Source organism: Chionomys nivalis, chromosome 1, assembly GCF_950005125.1.
Source record: "Chionomys nivalis chromosome 1, mChiNiv1.1, whole genome shotgun sequence".
Taxonomy (NCBI): domain Eukaryota; kingdom Metazoa; phylum Chordata; class Mammalia; order Rodentia; family Cricetidae; genus Chionomys; species Chionomys nivalis.
Window position 1 is genome coordinate 190,397,565 of NC_080086.1, and position 21,749 is coordinate 190,419,313.

The 21,749-nt window shown below is 34.8% G+C and overlaps 1 protein-coding gene across 5 annotated transcripts in view; it reads right to left on the reverse strand.

The window, feature by feature from the left end:
- Positions 1-21,749, reverse strand: part of Phf14 (PHD finger protein 14) — a 131,081-nt gene that overhangs the window by 61,842 nt on the left and 47,490 nt on the right. For all 5 annotated transcript variants that reach the window (XM_057763956.1, XM_057763972.1, XM_057763986.1 and 2 more), the window contains 5 exons: positions 20,546-20,649; positions 18,540-18,671; positions 12,349-12,517; positions 4,142-4,192; positions 3,909-4,030 (listed from right to left, as the gene is read on the reverse strand). In XM_057763956.1, the coding sequence (XP_057619939.1) occupies positions 3,909-4,030; positions 4,142-4,192; positions 12,349-12,517; positions 18,540-18,671; positions 20,546-20,649 (578 nt within the window). The remainder of the gene's footprint in view (positions 1-3,908; positions 4,031-4,141; positions 4,193-12,348; positions 12,518-18,539; positions 18,672-20,545; positions 20,650-21,749) is intronic.

A 21,749-nucleotide genomic window follows, 5' to 3' on the forward strand; every position in this document is an offset into this window, starting at 1 on the left:
TCTGTGTTCAGATTTATTTATGATCATAGAGATTTTATTTAAAAGAGCCAATACTTATATGAAGCTTATTAAGTATCTATGATTCATTTATCAAGTATTTCTGAGCATAATAGATGGAAATAGCAAATTAATTACTGGGAAGTGGGCAAGGTAAATAAAGAACATCAAGGCAGATATATGCTTAGAGAGATACCACAATTTTAACAAGCCTCATGTAGGCCTTTAGCATTTAAACTGCGCATTTTTGAGAACATAAAGGAATATAGTTTTAATGAGCAAGTTCTCAGGTAATTTTTAAGTTTAAAGGCCAGCCTGGTCTACAAGAGCTAGTTCCAGGACAGGCTCCAAAGCCACAGAGAAATCATGCCACAAAAAAAAAAAAAAAAAAAAAAAAAAGCAGATGGTAAAATGGAAGCATTGTTTAAAAAATTCCAATTCCATAAGATTGCTTTATAGATAAGTTAAATATTTTAAAGAACTTGATAATTCTCATATTTCTCTCATCTGGTGAAATTATTTTAATCTAATCATTTTATAAAAATACATAATGACAAATTCTAAACTTCTTTTTGTCCCCCATATTCTATAAATGTTTTTGAACAAAACTAGAGTACGTATAATTTCTGATATTTATGCATATTTTCAGAAATACTTACCACTGAAAACACATCTGCCAATCAACAACACTCACTTACATAAACATCCGTTGCAATGCTATACAAGATTACTGTCTTAATAGCTACATAGAATTTTACAACCATTTTGCACTTATTCACAAGATACCTAAAGCAAAGTACAATTCTGTTCAACTACAATAGAGGGGAAAAACTAAAGCACAAAAATGCTAAGTAATTTGTCCAACACCTGAAAAAAATTTAGAGACAAAGCAGGAAATAACAGGTGGGATCAACTAATTATAGCTGACTGATAAACTGCAAATATGAAATAACCTGAAAAATTATACATAAAAACTCAACATTAAAACATTTACACTGAGAACAGAAAATAAACGTCAAGGACTTTAGTGCACAGCCTGAATTACAAAGAGGTATCATTTCAAATTCAAAGCAACCGACCCTACAGAGTTATGGATGTCAGTTCAAAGTACTTGAGAAAATAACAAACTACCTTCAGTAAAATAATATTAAGATCCCAAGGAACTTAAGCTTTACAGGAAAATCTAAAACAAACACAATGAAAAATATCATGTCTAATGAGGCACTGAGAGATGTTTTGTATATGTATGTTGGAGTGATGCACAATATGTTTGCGTGTGGATGTTTGGATGTGTATATGCAGGTAAGCCAAGTGTGAGTGCTGTTCGTCAGGAGATCTGTTGTCTACTTTGGTTTACACTTGTTTGTCTGTTTATTTATTTGAGACAATGTTTTACACTGAGATCTGAAGTCCCGTGGTAAAGTTATAGCAACAGCAGGTCAGTGAGTCCCCAGACCTGCCTGTTTCTTCTTCCCTGTCAAAGGATTATATGCAAAATCCTGCACAATCCCACACCCAGCTTTTTTGAATATCACAAATCCAACTGAATTTTGCTGTGTTAGTATGGCATGTACTCTACTGATTTAGCTCCCTGCTCTTGAGTATATTTTTATAAAAAATAAAGACATATTTAAAAGATCATTAATGAAGCCATGGGTTCAATACCAATGATTAATATGTATTCAAATAATAAATTGAATATGCTAAAATTAGAGTTGAAAATAGAAAGTATGCATGATAAAGGTACAGTATGATCACAAAAATGATTTTGCAGGCCTTTTCAAACAATAATGGTGACAATTATAAAATAAATGAGACGCCAGGCAAACTAACAAATATTAGTATAAAATTAATTTATGAAGCAGATGGAATTCTACATAAAAATTTCAATCCAAGAACAGTAGTGCCTAATCTGAACATATTTTGTACAATAAAGATAACATTACAACTAAAAGCATTTGTGATATTACATCATACCCACCTTAATCTCAAAATATTAATGAAAACATCTTAACTGCTTCTTTATCAATTTCTGTTCCATAATTACAGGTAATTTATGCTCTCTTCTCTTAATAAGGTAAACCCAAAAAGCTACTTTTTCATCAATTCTACAATAACATAAATATTTTTGCCTTCCAAGAGACTGACAAAATTCAGATACTACATATTATAATAATGTGATTAGGAATAAAAAGTTTATAATAGAAAGTCATGGAATAAACAAGGCATATAGCTCAAAAATCTTATCAACTCTAGAAAAATATGAAATCTATTTTTTAAAAGACAACGTTTGAAACTGCACTAGAATAAAGTCGTTTTTGAAATAAAAATTGTTTTCATTTCTAATGGTAAATATATCCAAAAATAACACATCCCTGTAAAAATCTAGTGACCCTAAAGTAAATGCATCGGACTCAATGGAGTATCTCCAAGAGAAGAACAGTCTTGTGTACGGAGCAAACAGCTGCGGGACAGTCACGAGCACTAAATCTCACACAATCTCAAGCTCATCCATCTCTTCAACCTTACCTCCAGCCCCCAGGAAGTTACCTTTGCTTAAATTCTGTTAATTATATGAGGCTGTCATTTGAAAAAATGTTCATAGTAATATGGACACACTATGTTGTATTTATGCTTAGGAGATCACTTTTGATAGTCTTCAAAAATTATAATGGGAAGACAAATATTCCTGTGTATTTCTTAAACTTGGGAGAACTTAGCCATAAACGGAGTTAATCTTTACAAGTTCCTACAAGGAAATTGTTCCTACAAGGTAATGAATTGCTTCAAAGAAATATTAGCTAGTAACAGTTTCCTAATGTTTTACTTTTTCAGTGGCATTTTTACTTTCTTCTATTCTTCACCAGTAAAAAGCAAAAAACAAAAAGCCTGATATCTTTCTATTTTATATTCAATTACTTATAATTTTGAATTAACACGAACAGAAATTATATTCTTAGTGACTGAAACACATGACAGCATTTTAAAAGTAAATACTAACTCATACAATACAAATATGTGTTTTATCAAATTTAAGTTCATTCTGAAATTTTACTTTCTTTTTCCCCAGTTAACTGAATATAGACTTGCTAAACACAATTTCTGAAGGAACTCAAAAAACTCTCCTGTCCATACTGTGTGACCCTTTGCATCGCTGTCCTCTGAAGAACTAATAACTCTGAGCACCTTTTGCTTTCTACCCCCCCACCACCACCACACTCAGCACTTTGGTAGTTCATTCTTTTAGCCAAGGATGCAAATGGCTAACACGGGAAGTCTCTGAACCCTGAGTGGCCACTGAGCAGCACCAGCCGGGTTTCCTGGGAGGCATCATGTTCTACTTAAAAATTTTCAAAAGTATAAAACAAAATAAACAAAGAAGAAAATCAAACAAAAAAATCAAGTCTATCTGGGCCATCTTTTCACCTTTCTTTATTTCATAACAGAGAAGCATTTAACACATTTATTTTGGAAAGCAATAAGGAACTGCTAATTAAGTTGTTGCCAATCAAAGTCTGTAATAACCAATGTGAGAAAACTTCAACTTTTATGACACACTAAGAGACTTTAGAAACTCTCCGATCTGATGCGATAAAAATAATCATCTTAGTCAGAACAAACATTTTTGCAGCTTCTTTATATAAAGCATTACCAACTTATTCTCAAGAGAAAAAGAATTCTCTTGCTCAAAATTCATATTGTCAATCTGATTTATATCTAAGTCTGGAGCATAAGCATGTATAGCAGATAAATAACGTGTATACAATCTATTTCTGAAGCACCACTGTCACTAGGCAATATTTTATAAAGGACTTGTTTGGTAATTATTTTGTACTGTATCTGGTATTTTTAAAAAATGATGGACATTTGACGTTAGCCCCATAAAGACAAAATCTCAGTGTTGGATTTACCTGACGAGATTCTCATTATCTCCAGTCCCTTTGCAGGTTGCACATTCAGTTCTTAGGTCTTCAGCCTTAGGCTTCTTTTGCAACACAGACTGCCTCTGCCTTCTTTCTCTAGGAACTCTTTCCTGCCATTGAGAAAACCAAAAAAACTCTTGAGTAGGATGAAAACGGAAAACACCCAAAGCAAGACAGTCTCCCTATGTTCAGAAAAGTAAAGAGAACTAACTCATTCGAACCTCATGTTTTTCTTCCTCTGGAACAAAGCTTCGCTTTCGTCCTCTGGTTCTCTGGAAAGAAAACCCATAAAGATACTTAAGGTTTAAATCATGATAAACATAAATATTCTCTGTTAAGTTTTATGGCTTAAGTTATAGTTGGAAAACTGGTGTTTCTAATTGTTAGGTTACTCAACTGCTTGTTGGTAAAATTGTGTCATTAATTATAACTTTTTAAAAAAATACTCAAATATTTCATAGGAAAAGAAACTAATTTTCCAAAACTATTCTAAAGGGTTTTCTTCAACATTTCATACTTATATCTATGATTTACTTGGAGCATTTAATTTTTCATAACTTGTCACAAATCACTTCTACAACTAAAACACTGAAACTGGAATAATATCATATCTATTATTTTCCCACATACGTGTCTACACATATATGTCTACGCATACATGTTTGTACAATAAAAAAATTCCCCAAGTAGTCATAAAAAAGGTGGAAAGCAAAAACTTTATAGTTCCCAACTCTCAGTTAAAATAAGACTAAAATGATTTAGCAAAACACTTATATTCATTATTTTGGACTGTATTCATCATTTGAAAGAAAGCATCCCCATGTTTAAAAGTAATAGAAGCCTATCTGCAGCCAGTATGGTTAGATTCTCCATCCTACACAGCACTGCCTCTGAAGACTGAAAATGCCCACCTGCAGACTACTAGAGGAGACAGGGGTGCCACCTAGATTTTACTATACAGTTGAGATTTAAAAAACATTTATTTCAATGTTAGATAGGTACCAAATAATTCTGAATATAACTCTCTTCTAATATGCATCAGTGCATATTCCAATATGCATCAATTTTCTAAATGCATCAGTGCTGTCTTAACCTTCAGTTTTCAGAATATCTAGTCCCTTGCTAATTAGCACCAATGTACAATCTCATATTGTCTAACTTCCCACCAGTAACCAAAAGCCAATTGAAGTCATTCATGACAAGTTATGGAGCCATTTGTGTTGCCTGTTGGTCTCTTTCAAATACATTATTGGATAATTTAGGAAAAGATAATATTCTATCCAGTAAAGAGCTTCAAATGCAGGCCCTATTAAATAAGTTTTTCCTTCTTAAATAGGCAGCGTCTGGCTCCTCAAACGATCACCCACTGACCATACATACTAATGTCCCACGGGCACCTGATTAAAATGCAGAATTTGTAGGCTCATTTCAGCACATTGAATTAGAGTCTTCCTTTTACCAGCTATATGAAGTTATACATGTTAACTTTAAGGCCATTGTTACAAAAAACTCTAAGTGTTGACAGTGACGTCGCCAGCCTTTAGTTTATGATTACATCTTTGCATTCTTTCCCAGTGTTGACAGTGACGTCGCTGGCCTTTACAGTTTATGATTACCTCTTTGCATGCTTTCCCTTTCTTTCTACAACAGTTACTACTCAACTTCAAACTTGAAAGGACAATGTTCTGTTCACCTCTCTATACCCAACTAAACACAATACAATGTTTATTCCATCCAAAGACTCAGAAATTTTGTTTGAATAAAATAAATAATAAATGGGTCATTTAAAACTAATAAATGATTGCACTATAATATATGTAATACAAACACAACATTTTGCAAAAAGTTTCAACTATTTTTCACTTTTATGGTACTCATTTAATTATCACAACTTTCATATATAGGCCATTTCAGTAAGGTTTCAGAATGGTAAAGTCTATTAAAGAGAAAATATTTAAATTACTCATCTAAATTCCACAAACTTCTGTACACAATGCTCAAAAGTTTTCATAACACTTATTGTGGTGGGAGGGGTAGCCAAGTAACTAAAATTCATCTAGATTTGAATGATTTTCTCAGCCAGTTAGATCACCTGGCTCTTGGTCCTGTCCACAGTATATTTACTTAGTAAAATGAGAAAAACAGACTATTTGAATGGTCCTGAATACCATAATCTAGTTTTCATTTTTAATCATTTTAGTAGACTGTTTTCCTAAACTAATGTTTAAAGATATTCACCAAAAACATTACTCAAATTCTCAACACTGCAGTCTTAACATTATTAAGAGGCTAATTTGTACTTGTGTAAAACTAGCAAAGACATCAGTAGACTCTGGGATATGTCATTCTTTCTCAACTAAAGACTACCACTGGCAGGGCAAATATAACAATCATACATATAAAATGCAATAAATCCATTACTTTTTATGTTAGTTTAAATTTTTTTAACTAATAAAACAAATGAATACTATGTACCACCCCTTTGTTTAATAAATCACATGTGAAGAAGAATAAACACATTAAATTTGCTAATTCTCCTCACCAAAATAATGACGTAATGAAGCAGTGTTCTCTGGAAAACACTAGGATCAGTCAAGACTGTGAAAGTGTACTGTGACTGCTGTATTCACTGTGTTTAAAAATACATTATTTAAATGCAAACTTTTACGAGTCATGGGAAATGAAAATCACAGGACTTCAAAGGAAGTAAAGCTGAAGCATGTGTGAAGTAAGACTAGGAAAGGACAGGTCTCAACGCCCTAGGGCACCAGATGCACAGAGCATAAAGAAATGAAAAACAAAATCAGAAAGCTTTCAAGCTACATTAAAGTTATTAGAAAACATGCCCAAAAGTACAAATATCATTTTTAAAGTAACTTCAAAAGGCATGCGAACACTCTCATTTATTTGTTTCAAAAGCAATTTCTTTGCCTAAAAGGAAGAAGATACTTTCCATACAAAAACAATGCAAAGAAAACATCTGTGTAATATAGGTCTTGGAAGGAAGTGCTACTAGGCTGCCTTTACAGTAAATCCACAGCATCATCCACGAAATAGAAACAGTAGGAAGGAGAATAGGACCATTCCCAGCATTTGAGTCCATGAGTCTATAAGTATCAAACTAGAAACTACAACAATAATTATGGGAAAAAATTAAGGGCAAATATGAAAATAGATTCACACATAATATACAGATCTTCTAAAGTTTCAACTAAAGTTTAATTAACAAGACTCTTCTCTCAAATATGTCATATTTTAATACCTTTTCTATGATCAAACTAGCATTTAAAAACTGGTATAAGAAAAACGTTAAAACAATTTTCAAAAACAGATTTTTGTGACATTTCAACAAGCATGAAACCCACAAGTCCAACTCTGGTAAGGAAGGGATGTAATGAAGCATGTGAGCAAAGCTGAGTTAAGGTTAGTTAGTTAGTTAGTTAGTTAGTTAGTTAGTTGAATAGCTTAACTTGGTTGAGTTACTGTGCTGACTGACTAGTTTTATATCAACTGGACACAAACCAGTCATTTGGGAAAAAGGACTTTCCATTGAAAAATAATCTCAACAGATATGGGCAAGAACGTGGTGCATTTTCTTTGTTGATGTTTGAGGTGAAGACTTGAACATGCTAGGCAAGTACTTGACCAATAATCAAGATATGTAAGAAAAACTCTTATTTTCAATGAAAGGGAAAAAGGAATATGAATAGAAATGTCATTTTAGAACTATGTCACACAGTAAAAACAACAGAGATAAAATATTTTCTCTTAAAATATCAATAAGCAATAGGAACACAAATCAACACTGGTAAGGAAGGGGTAAGATATTACGATATACTTAATGGCTATATTAAAAGACAGATAATAACAAAGGCTAGACTATGAAATGAGACCTCATCCCTGTGAGTTCGAGGCCAGCCTGGTCTACAGAAGGAGTTCCAGAACAGGCACAAAGCTACAGAGAAATCCTGTCTCAAAAAACGAAAACAAACAAACAAAGAAACCAAAAAAAAAAAAAAAAAAAAAAACCACCTTGTAGATAATATCTAAAAATGGGTCCTTGGTCCATCCAAAATCTATGAATATTCATGGTAACCTGACTTATAGCAGCCAAAAAGCAAACGTACCAAAATTTCCATCAACAGTTAAGTGAAACCTATAAATGATTACAGAGGGAGAATTGTGTAATAATAGAAGGTAAAGTATAGATATATGCCAAAATATGAATAAATCTTGAAGGTGAAGACACACTAATTTGAAGAAAGTAATCTGTGGTTTACATACAATTCCCAAATAGACAAGTCTATCTCAATTAGACCAGTAGCTGCACAGTTTGGGAGATTGCAAGAGAGAAAAGGCAGTCACTATTAAAACATACAGAATTCTGAAGAGTAAGATGATAAACATGAGCCTGAAATTGTGGTAACAGATACATAACTCCACAAACGTACTAGAAAACACTGAATTACATATATTTTAAATACTTGAATTAATGGCATTTGAATATTTCATTTGGTCCATTATTTTTTAAATCAGTCAAAACTAAACAGTAAACTGTTGTAAACATTAAAATATAATAAATTAATCTCCCATTAACTGCTTAATGGCTAAATTTTATACTTGAGTCATATATATAAAAGCTAAAAGACCAGTTGCAAATCTGGTTCTATTTTCCATCAATTATAAAATAAACTAATTAAGGACTATAAAATCCATCTAATATCTCCTATCTCTTAACAGGAGGAAAGCATTTCATAAGTATGAACTAACTACAACCCTATTAGAATTGCCTCCAATATATGTATATGGCTTCAAGTAAAAATCATCAAGTGGTATCATAATTTCCCATTTGTTTCAAATGTTAAAACAAATATAAAGATATTCAGATATACTAGTTCCTATCACTGCTTAAAGTAAAACAAATCCAGTATCTCAGATTTCTACATAATTTTCTTGGGCTAAAATCTAAGCTTTGGAGAGTTTACAATCTATTATAGAGATGCTGGAGGAACAATGTAGGTTCTTTTTTTCAACTCTTAGAGGTCATCCATATTCCTTAGTTCATAATCCTCTTCCTCTACCATCAGGGGCAACACTGCTTCCCTTCTGAATCCTTGCCTGTCACCACATTTCTTAGATTGATGGCAAAAGTCCTATCTTTTTAGGTACTTGTTTAGATTAGAGCAACATAATATTCCAAGTTAATCCCCACACCCCAAGGTCTACTAACAAAACCATATCTGTAAAATCCCATTTCCCAAGGGAATGTTTTCACAAGTTCTAACAACTATGTCTTGAGTATCTTGAGGCAGGTGTGTCATTTCTCTACCTAATAGACTACAGGACTCAAATGCAAAACTAAACACATGGTTAAAGGTATCATACCATATACAGAATGGGCATTTAGAATATAATTGAGTAGGCAGAGTGCTTGCCTAATATAATAGAAAGTTCTTGGTTTAGTTCTCCACACCATATAAAACTAGGTATAGTGGTATGTCTGAACATGGTCCAAGAATAGAATCATGTGAGGAAATTCTGAGTGCTTGTGAGAAGACGCCAAGAAAACAAGACAAGAATTTTGTGACCCCAGTTTCTTCAATAACACCAAATGTTCTTAGAATGTATTTTCATGCTTTTTCCAGGTGTAGCAGATAGGAGTGAGTTGACTTTAGATTACTCATTACAACGGGCTACTGTTATTTTATATGCCTCTATGGGAAACATGTTTTTGCCACGTTCAGTTTGTCCTTGAGATTTTGTACAGCTTGAACTTGTGAGAACTTTATTAACAAGATTATTCTTAACCCTTGAAGTATAAATTGTTTATTGCTCTGAATAAAGTTGACTGCTGCGTGAGCCTTTTTTCTACCTCATTGTTAGGCTCCATTTTCTAGTAGTAAGCAGTGGTGCACACGTGAGAGTTAAAAGCAGGAGGTTCAAAAGTTCAAGGTCAGCCTTTTGAGATAGGAAACCCTGTTCTCAAAAATATTTGTAAATGGTGCAGTTAAAAGTGACTATCTATTAACAAAATATTGTTTATATTTAAAAATAATATTTATATTATTCACATGAAGATTCTATTTTTTTAATATTTTGTTGTTGTTGTTTCTCAAGACAGAGTTCCTCTTAATTCCTTAATCCCAGCACTAGGGAGGCAGAGGCAGGTGGATCTCTGTGAGTTCGAGGCCAGCCTGGTCTACAAGAGCTAGTTCCAGGACAGGCTCCAAAGACACAGAGAAACCCTGTCTCAAAAAAAAAAAAAAAAAAAAAAAAAAGACAGGGTTTCTCTGTGTAACTACTCTGGCTGTCCTGGAACTCACAGAGATCTGCCTGCCTCTGCTTTCCAAGTGTTGGAACTAAAGATGTGGGCTACCAACACCCAGGAGAACAAGATTCTTAAATATGGAAAAACATTACACAAATTAATATAGGCAAGAATCCTACAGAAGTCATAGTGAAGTGCTACTTCTGGTTTAAATTTAGTAATAAAAAGTTATAATAAATTTCATTACACATTACAAATTAGAAATATCTTTTGTCAATACTCATTTAAAGCTAACTAGAATTACCATCTAGAGAAACATATGTCTGGCTTTCACATTAACACTACTCAGAAGGACACCAAAGAAAATACCATCTTGGTATCAGAATATAGCATAAAAGGAAAAAGATCTCAGATCTCACACCTCCAATGCAAGTATTTGGGAAGCAGAGGCAGGCAGAGTTCCAGGACATAGTCAGCTCCAGGACAGCCAACGCTACTTAGAGAGAGCCTGTATCAAAGAAAAGGAAAAAGAACAAAACAAAAACAAAAAAAACTGCAAAATGAAAAAGAGAGAGCAGTATCTCACTTATTAAGTAAGTGACACAATAACCAAATGTATAAGAACAGTATCATTTGTATTTCCAGTGAATGTACATGCAGAACACAAAGGAGGACATGAGAAATTAATTCAGACTGCCTAAACTCAATTCCTCCTGTGCTTCTCACGTTTGTATTTGTGCTAGAATGGATAGTGTTCCCATGCTTTCATAGTTGTGCCCACTGTTTTACTACTCTCCAAACAGATGCATGAAAAAATATGCACAATCATGTGAATCAGTGCTAATGACTTTGGGCATCTGTTTATATGGCTTTAGTCTATAATATTTAATTTCAAGGAATGAATATATAACTCTTTGCCAATTCTTCCAGCTCACTGAAAATACTCTGAGGTCAAAATTTAAAGAATTTATTTATAAAGCATTTCTGTTTATTATTACTAGGTACATGAGGATCTCTTTCAACATGCAACTGTTTTAAGTAAGAATTCTGTGTGTGTTTTATATTTACATCAGTGGTATACATTTTCTCTACAGACCCATAAGGGCTGACCTGCACTTATGACTTCTAGGGGAGATATCTTTTACTTTTTTCTCTTGTGCCAAGACATACCTTTTTTCAAAAAATAAAAAACTTTATCCTTGAGGGAGATATATACTTTCAGATTTAGTGTTCTGATTTGTATTGTTATATTTTAAGGATTGTTTTATTTTTGTTTCAATTAAAATTTGTTTCAAAGAGCCTTTACTATTTTAAAGTTAAGTTGCCTCAAAAATTCCACTAAAAAAAGCCACATAACAAGACTTATTTTATTATTATTTGAAAAGTTATTTATTTGTTTGTTTGTTTATTGGTTGGCTGGCTGGTTTTTTGAAAGAGTTTCTGTGTAGCCTTGGATATCCTGGAACTCATTCTGTAGACCAGGTTGGCCTCCAACCTCCTGGAAGACCTACATTTTTGCTTTGTCTTTATATTTTGTGTGTTTGTGGTTGTGTGTGTGTGTTGTGGTTCAGTCCTTTCCTTTCTTTCTATCTCATGAGTGCCAGGAAAGAAATTTAGCGAATTTCAAACAGTCTGCAACTCAGCAAATCTATACCTTCTTTAAATGCTCAATACCATACTGCAAGGGACATTTACAGAATTAGCTAAAACAAACATAATGCTATAGAAGGAAAAAGTTTGATTTCTCCATTCACACAAAACCCCCAACTTGACAGACTAAATTAAGTACTGTTCATGACTACACAGGTTTGAAATATAATGGCAAAGATTAGGGATGAGAGCTCCAAAGCTGAGAAGAAAGGTTATCTGTTATACCTATGAGCTTGCTGAGGAAGGCATAGGAGTCTAAGGCTTCAGTAACGTCCTACTTTTAAGTGGAGTGTTAGATACACTGGTACTCACTAGTAAGCTTTTACCTGAACCCACAAACTAGATTCTCAGCTAAATACAATATGCTACTGAATACTGAATTCTTAGAAACAAACAAGCACAATATGGACACCTGTTTGACTTCTGAGAGTATGTTTATGCTATAAATCCTTTATCTTTGTAAATTTTGCATCAGAATGTCACTACGACCAATAAAGGAAGAATAAATACCGTGTTTCTTATAGGAATCTTCTTGGGTTCTGGTGGCACGTCCTGTGGAACAAATTTCACTGGCTCCTTAATCTGTCTCCTTGATCGTTTGGTTCCGTCTGGCAAGGTTTCCATGGCCATGTCTGCTTCCATGTCACTGCTTCCTGCCTGGTCACACTCTGAGCACTGCCTGAACAAATTTTTGTTAAAATGAGGTCATATATTTATTATATTGATTTTAGCAACAAATTCTATAAATACAAAAAGAATTCGTACACAAATACACACAGGTAGTATGATAATGACAACACACAGAAACACACCTCTACCCCTGCGAAAATGACTACCAGGACTATATTATAGAAAACAATTCAATGTATCCATATATTACAAAAACAAATGGAACAATGCTATTGTGTACCAAATAACTCATAGATCACTGACTAAGAAGGCATCTTCTCTTTGGAAATGATGACCCTTTTTTAATGTGGCATATACTAAAAAATCTTTTATAGACTTTTATTCTTATATTCCTTTACCATTCCTTTTCATTCTATTTACTGACACAGTATGCTGAATATATCATTTTGGAAAAAAAAAAGAGATTTGTTGAGTTTGGGGAAGTAGGCATTTTACTTGGTAGATCAAGTAAAAACTGCATTGTCACTGAAGACCTTGAAGTATTTTTTTCTGCCACATATATGTGCCCATTAAAACATTACAACCAAGCTGAGCATAGTGGTGCACGCCTTTGATCCCAGCACTTGAGAAACAGAGGCAGGAGGATCTCTGAATGTTCGAAGCCACCCTGATCTACAGAGCTCTGGGACAGTCAGGGCTATAACAGACAAACCCTGCCTTGAAAAAACAAACAAAACAAACAAACAAAATACAATACCACCATCTATTAAAAGTAAAAGAATAAAAAAGTATATTTCCAAAAGTTTGATTTGTGATATATGATATATTTATGTGTTGGTGTTTGTACCTTTGAATGTAACTTAAAATTTCAAACATCTCTAAACATTTCTTATCACTTAATTCGCTCTCCATCAAAATTTGTATTTTTGATATACCAATACTACAGATTTACTATAAAGCTTGTATTTACTTTCAAAACAGATATTTAAATTCTCGGCTCTACAACATAAATACAAAGTACCATTTGTTTTGCTGACACGATCATATTAACTGCTACAATGCAAAATAACCAGTGAGAAAAACAAAGCGTTATTCTGTAATGCATTACTTAGAAAATTCTTATGTGTATGTTGCTAGGCAACTAAAGATGTTTTATAGACTAACAAATCAATAATAAACTAAAGTGCTTTTATACTTCTCTAAATAAAAACATCAGTAACTGATAATGGTACTATATAAATACTTTACATGACTCCAGAATTTAAATAGTGGATATATTCTAAGAGGAAAATAAAATTATGAAAAACTCTGAAATGCTAAGGTTTTGTTTTTGTTTTTAATAATAATATACCACAGCCATTTAAGTAAATAAGTCTACAAACAACATCAAATAATGTCTCAAATGGATCATTTTTTCTACTTTATATCTCTAAATTATACAAACTAATAACAAATTGATCATTTTCATCGGATCACTGAAATGTCAAAGTTTCTCAAGCATTCCAACCCTGTGTGTGTGTGTGTGTGCGTGTGCACACACATGTGCTAGCACTCACGAGTACACACACAGGCAGTGACCTGTACTCGTGGAGAGCAAAGGACAACCTGAGGGTTGATCCTTAGGTCTCCTATTGGCTTTCAGCTTACTGATTAGGATACACAGTGTGACTAGCAAGCCCTGAAGATTTACAGTCTCTGCCTGAGCAGTATTGAGATTTCAATCATGCACCAACATCAAATCTGGCTCATATGGCTTAGGAATATCAAACTCAGGTCATCAGACTTGCACAGTAAGCACTGTAGAAATTGAGCCTTTCCCCTGTCACCCATATTAACTGTAAAATACATACGTCCCTATAATATGAAAACAGGTACAAAAGTGTGTAATCAGGTTTGTAAATGAAAACATGTCATTTTATTTCTGTTTCTGTAATGACTACTCATCACAACATTCTGTTATGCTCATTCTCAAACCCACTAAAAACTGTGACAAATTAATTTGTTCTAGAAGATTCAGACAAAAAAATGTCATGCTATGAAACCCCAAAACATCAAAAATCTCAAAATGTCATGAAAATTTTGTAGCTGACAATACAGAACATATATTCCAATTCTAAGGCAGTTGCCATGAGTCATGCCATATACACCTAACACAGATGGACAGCTTTTCCTTGCGACAATAGATTAAACACTGCATTCTACACCCTCAAACACCCTTTACGATATCTACGTAACAGTCTAGTATAAAAGTCACAGCACATCCAATTCAATGAGATCACAGAACATTTGGAATGTCATGGTTATCCTGGAATGTCAAAGGCATGTACCCGAATTCATTTAGTAATCTATGGCACTACTATGATATACAAGCATATTAATCAAACTCATCTTATCATCTATATATTTGCTTAATACATACATTCTATCAGAGATAGGTCCTACAGTTTGTAATTTCTGTGCGAAAAAAAAAAATCTTAAAATAATTGAAGTAATCAAAACTATTAGCTGACACTGCCCCCTCAAAGATCCAAAACCACTTAGGAAAAACCCCAACACCAGGAATGGGAAGCCCTCTTTTGATTTGTAGTCCAAGGTTGTCCAAACATATGGGTTATTGTTATTGCCCTCAGTTGCCCTGGAGGTGGAAGGTAAATCCCTATTGCTGAAGACACTAAGCACTGCAGACATAAGGGCTCAGAGGCTCCCAAGCTGGAGCTGACCTGAAAGCCGCCTCACCCGAGAAGCAAAAGTCTTGTTTGGAAGAAGAAAAAAGGAAGAGATGATGTAATTATATTATACTTTCAAAAATAAAAGAAAAATATTTTTTAAAACTATTAAATAACATGGAGTTTGAACACTAAACAACAAAACATCATGTGAGGAATTATGCAAAAGAACAACATTCACTTTCATGTTTAAATACCAATATAGCCTATTCAATTTGCTACACCTTCTGTCCAGCACCACTATCAAATCATCTTTTTAAAAAAATATTCTTCAAGTTTGGCATGGTAGCACACATCTTTAATCCCAGCACTCAGGAGGCAGAGACAGGCCTGAGTTCAAAGCCAGCCTGGTCTACAGAGTGAGTTCCAAGACAGCCAGGTCTATACAGAGAAACCCTGCTTGGAAAAAAAAAAATCCTCAGATAATCACCAAAGGTTATTTCTGGGTAAGATACAAGACAAAAAGATGCATGCCTATGCCAGTTAAGAGGAAGGGTCATATACCCTGAAAAGAAGAGAGAAGTTCATCAAAGTTGTGACCAGATCTCTGAAAAATGCAGAATAAAAGACTAGAATGCACAGAAGAGAAGTAAAATATACAACTCACAAAAGCTACATGTTTTCCCATATATGCGTATGTCTAAACTGTATATGCTTATGTGCATATTGTTTGTGTGTAGGTGAAGGCCAGAGGAAGGCAGATACCTTGTGTTGTCCTCCATCATTTTCCATTTTATTTTTTTGTTGCTGTTGTAAAAGATTTTTTCATACAATATATTCTGCTCATGTGCTCCCCTCCCCCAGCTCCTCCCAGATCCACTTTATTTGTTGAGACAGGTTCTCATCCGACCTGGAACTCCTAAGTCCAGATAGACGGGATGTCTTCCAGGAGTCTCATGTTTTTGCCTCCAAGGGCTAACATTACGCACACTGAAACCACACAGTGCTTCTTATTCTGACCGTAGGGATCCAAACACAGGTTCCCAAACGAGTACAACAAGCACTGTAGGCCACTGAGTCATCTCTCTGGCTCCTAAAGCCAGAGTCTTTTAATAGACTGCAATGCCAGGATTCAGGTCCTTTTCTTTTCTAAAACTAGAAATGATGTGGGATTCCCCTCTGTATATGCTGTGAATTTGTTTTATTGCCATTGGTTAATAAACTGCTTTTAGCCAATAACTTAACAGGATAAAGCCAGGCAGAAAATCCAAACCGAGATGTACAGAGAGAATAGGCAGAGTCAAGGAGATGCTATGTAACTGCCTGAAGAAATAGATGCCCCAGAACCTTACCGGTAAACCATGAGCCTCATAGTAAGGAATGGGTTAACTTAAGATGTAAGAGTTAGTTAAAAGAAGCCTGAGCTAATAGGCCAACCAATGTTTTAATTAATATAGCTTCTGTGTGATTATTTGGGGTCTGGGTGGCCGGGAACAAAAAAGCAGCCTGCCTACACAGAACAATTACTTTTGCGTAAAAATAATGTTCATATTCACTTTATAGTTTTTTCTTGCCTGCATTCCCCTTCCTGAAATACTGCAACAATCAGTCTATTAAAATCTGAACATCTGTCTCCTCCTTACAATAAACCCAGGATAAAATTCATTATCTACATCTGGGATGGTTACTGTTACCAGTCACCTTGACGAAGTCTATAATCACCTGGGAAATTCTAAAGATACGCCTGTGGGGCACCATCTTATGTTAAGTGACATAGAAAACCCCATCTTACTGCATGACCACTACCTAGGCATGAGACAAAGCTCTTTCTGCCTTGATATCACAGCCATGAGGGCCTGTACCTCGAACTGTGAGCAAATATGACCTCTCTCAATCTTAAGTTGTTTTCATCAGGGTGTTACATCACAGAAACAAAAAAAGAAAAGTCAATAAAATATCTGTAGTGATTCAACATGACTAAGTCAGTGAAAAGATAATTAAGAAATGGTTGTCATGGTGGGATGTAGTTGAGTTGGCAGAGTGCTAAGCACACAAGAGCCCTGGGTTCAATCTCTTATACCACACAAACAGCATGTTGACCCAGGTCTACAATCCCAGCACTCAGGAGGGAAAAGCAGGAGGCTAGGAAATCAATGGCTATCTTTAGCTATATATGACTTCAATATTGGACTGGAAAATGAGATTCTGTCTTTAAAAAAAAAGTTTTCAAAGTTTCTGGAATTTCAAAGAATGGCTGATGAAACTTAAAACTTGTTTAACTTCAAAATAAAATTAATGAATTTGAGAAATACCAAATCATAAAAAGAAAGAAATATCCCTGGTGTCTTATGGGAAGTAGACAAGATTGCTGGGCAAAAATTGGGAACTTGGGGGTGGGGTGGGATGGGGGTAAGGGGAAATGGGGAGAGAAAAGTGAGTAGGGGAGGATGGGGGGAGCTTGGGGGAACGGGATGGTTGGGATAAAGGAAGGGTGGATATGGGAGCAGGGAAGTATATATCCTAATTAAGGGAGCCATCTTAGGGTTGGCAAGAGACTTGACTCTAGAGGGGCTCCCAGGTGTCCAGGGAGATGTCCCCAGTTAGTTCCTTGGGCAACTGAGGAGAGGGAACCTGAAATGGCCCTATCCTATAGCCATACTGATGAATATCTTGCATATCACCATAGAACCTTCATCTGGCGATGGATGGAGATAGAGACAGAGACCCACATTGGAGCACCAGACTGAGCTCCCAAGGTCCAAATGAGGAGCAGAAGGAGGGAGAACATGAGCAAGGAAGTCAGGACCATGAGGGGTGCACCCACCCACTGAGACAGTGGGGCTGATCTATTGGGAGCTCACCAAGGCCAGCTGGACTGGGACTGAATAAGCATGGGATAAAACTGGATGGACTCTCTGAACATGGTGGACAATGAGGGCTGACGAGAAGCCAAGGACAATGGCACTGGGTTTTGATCCTACTGCATGTACTGGCTTTGGGGGAGCCTAGCCAGTTTGGATGCTCACCTTCCTGGACCTAGATAGAAGTGGGAGGACCTTGGACTTCCCGCAGGGCAGAGAATTTGGACTGCTCTTCAGTCTAGAGAGGGAGGCTGAATGGAGTGGGGGGAGGGGGAAAGGAGTGGGGGAGGGGGAGAGGAGTGGGAGAGGAGGGGGAGGGAAATGGGAGGCGGGGAGGAGGTGGAAATTTTTTCAATAAAAAAAAATAAAGAAAAAGAGAAAAAAGAAAGAACACATCGCTAAGATTAAAAATTTAATTGCTATAAAAATTATTCATGTAATAGAAAGACTTATTAATATTCAATTCAAAAGTATGAAAAATACTTTACTATGAATCAGTGATATAGAAAACCAATTCCAACCACATGCAGTCTGTTTCACTCACCAGTAACTGTTTTTGGTCTTTCTTGGCATCCGTGTAAGGGGAGGATCAAGGCACCCAAGATGGTAATGCAGCTTACAGGTGTCACACAGTAAAAGAAGGTGCTGATCATGGTTCTTCTTACAAATTCCACAACTTCAATAAAAGCAGCAAATAAGAATTACACTGATATCCATAGGGAAACAGTTTCATTATAGCAGCTCTGAGTTCAACCGTCTTCTGTTAATGTCATTTCTGATCCTTAGAGACTGAATTTTGCTATATGGACTAGGCTGGCCCTGACCTCATGTAGGAACAATAGGTATATGCTGCAAGGACCCAGCAATCAACTTATGTTTTTCATAGCACCCACTGTTTTAACAACACTAGTAACTGTTAGAGCTAAATACAGTATGTTAAAAATAGCTTAGTTCTAATATACACTTAAAGTTTTCTAGTGCTAAACTCATTAAAGAATGGGAATACTTAAAGATTCTCAACATAGCTTTTTAATTATTATTTAAAATTTATGTTATTAGTTCAATTTTTCTTTAGAAACATAAACTACGAGAGAAACAAAAATTTGAAAAACAATATTCTAATTTTGAAAACTACCCTGAAGGTCAAAATAATTATTTCACAAACAATTTTTTATTATTAACTGCAAACCATTCATACAGCATTAAACATATAAATAAGCTACATTTCTATGTCTCTTTCCACAAACGCCAGACCTTGAATTAAAAGAAAAATACTAGTTGATATTAGTGATAATATCAAAAGTGATATGAATTTTAGTTAACATTTCTTGTGGGAAAACAAAATTTTACTTCTAAGAAAATGAACACCATGGCTTGAAAATTGACCATATATTTAAATTGGGGACACACAGAATGTTGGAAAAGTTGTCTGAGAACATAAAAAAAACAGGAATGCACAGCAAATTGAAGAATAATAATGTCAGATGTTTTCAATATTCCAAGAAAACACATATGTAAAGCTGTAATAATAAAACAAATGAACAGCAGTAATCAAAAAATAAAACACCTGATCTTAAGCAAAAATCAGTTTAAACATATTCTGAAGCAAAAAGTAACTGTAGTCATAAAACCCAGAAGTCTAGTGCTATGCCTAATATTTTCAAAAGAACCTACCACACTTGGGAAAACAGTTCTGGGGATACACTAACGTTCACACTAAAAATTAGGACAATAATGTGCTTTTACATATTTCACATATATACACACATATATATGTGCATATATAGGCGTATTATTAATATATGTATTTAGAGCACATAAATAGATATATATACAACATTTTCTAAACTCTCACTTATTGTGATTAATACATTATAGGAAAAAGTGATCTATTATTTAAATATAGAAAAAAATGAGGACTTTATTTAGATATAGAAAATGGAATTGTCATGAAAAAGCACAATGATCAATACTGTTAAAATACTGAGTAAAAAAAATAAAGGAGAAAAGTTTGTCTGGAAAAGAAACTATTATAACTGATAAGGGAGAGAAAAAGTACAAACAGATTAAAATATAAAAGTCATCAGTTTTATCCACTATCATTCATCCCTACCTAAATCAAAAGCAAAATTTTACAACATATTCAAGTAAAATATAAATGTTCACTTTTTTATTATGTTCATTAACATAATAATTACATAATTATTGATTATAAGTAAATTTAAAAGATTAAATTTAATCAGGTACAACACCTCACCTGAACTATTTCATCTGGGTATTTTCTAATTTCTTAAAAAGAATTCTGTTTCCATGGGACATACAAAAATTTATTCTCAGTTCCTAAGTACATCATTTATCTTTCTGAAGAACAACAAATATCTCTTGTATTACCCACTTTACAAAGCATTTTTGATCAAATGAACCCGAAACACACTTAGCTGAGATTCTGAAATGGACCATAATTTGCTCTCAGATATGTAAAGCACCTTCTGACTAGTACATATTAACTGAAAAATAAGCAATATTATCTTTTATGATTTTATTACTTGCCTATAAAGTACTGTGGGAAGAGCAGATGTCTTGTGTGTGCCTCCTTCTTTCTTACTTGGTTTTCTCTCCTTGGGTGCTCGTAAGATTGCTGGTACATTCAACTTCTATTGACATGAACAAAGGCAGTAGATGCTGCTTTAAAGATGAAGTAAAAGAAGCACTGTCTCCTATTTGCTACTAAATGTAACAAAATAAGCTCGGGTTCAGAGAGGCAAATTTGCTTTACCAGCTACATTAGCAAAGAGAAAAAAATCTCAACTGCTTCTATTAGAAAACTCCCGCGAGGGGTGCACCCACCCACTGAGACAGTGGGGCTGAGCTCACCAAGGCCAGCTGGACTGGGACTGAAAAAAGCACGGGATAAAACCAGACTCTCTGAACATGGGCAGACAATGAGGGCTGATGAGAAGCCAAGAACAATGGGACTGGGTTTTGATCCTACTGCATGAACTGGCTCTGTGGGAACCTAGCCTGTTTGGATGCTCACCTTCCTAGACCTGGATAGAGGGGGGAGGACCTTGGACTTCCCACAGGGCAGGGAACCCTGACTGCTCTTTGGACTGGAGAGGGGGAGGGAGGGGAGTGGGGGTGGGGAAGGGGGGGGAAAGGGAGGCGGAGAGCAGGCAGAAATTTTTAATAAAAATAAAGAATAAATATTAACATACTAAAAAAAAAAGAAAACTCTAACTGCACAATCTCATCAGTTCTTAGAAACAAACTTGATAGTATGAGAAGTATACTACTTCAGCTCGAAAACCCTAAAAGAGGGGCACAGCAGAGAAGGATTAACAGTCTAACACAGTATACTTGGGCAAAAACATCAGTGTTGTATCTTTGTAACTTCCCAGCTATATTGCTGTTCTATAGGTTAATTAGAAAAATTATCTTATTAGACCAAACCCTGTAAAAAAGCAGATGAGATTCTCTTTGGCTCCCTACTAATCTGTAGTATGCTGGCTTCAGAGACAGCAACCATCTATCAAAGTCATTTCTTAGTGGCCCGGTGAGCCCACATCTGTTCGGCCAACTGGAAAAGCATCACAAAATGATAAACGTGAATTTTATGTCTGTGCATGCCACCGTCACACAATGCAGTTTGCAATCTTCTATGAAGTTATTTAATAAATAAAAATGTCTTTTATAGTAGATAATATTTTAAGCTGTAGAGGAGGTTTTTATGGAAAAAATATAAACCAAGCCAAAA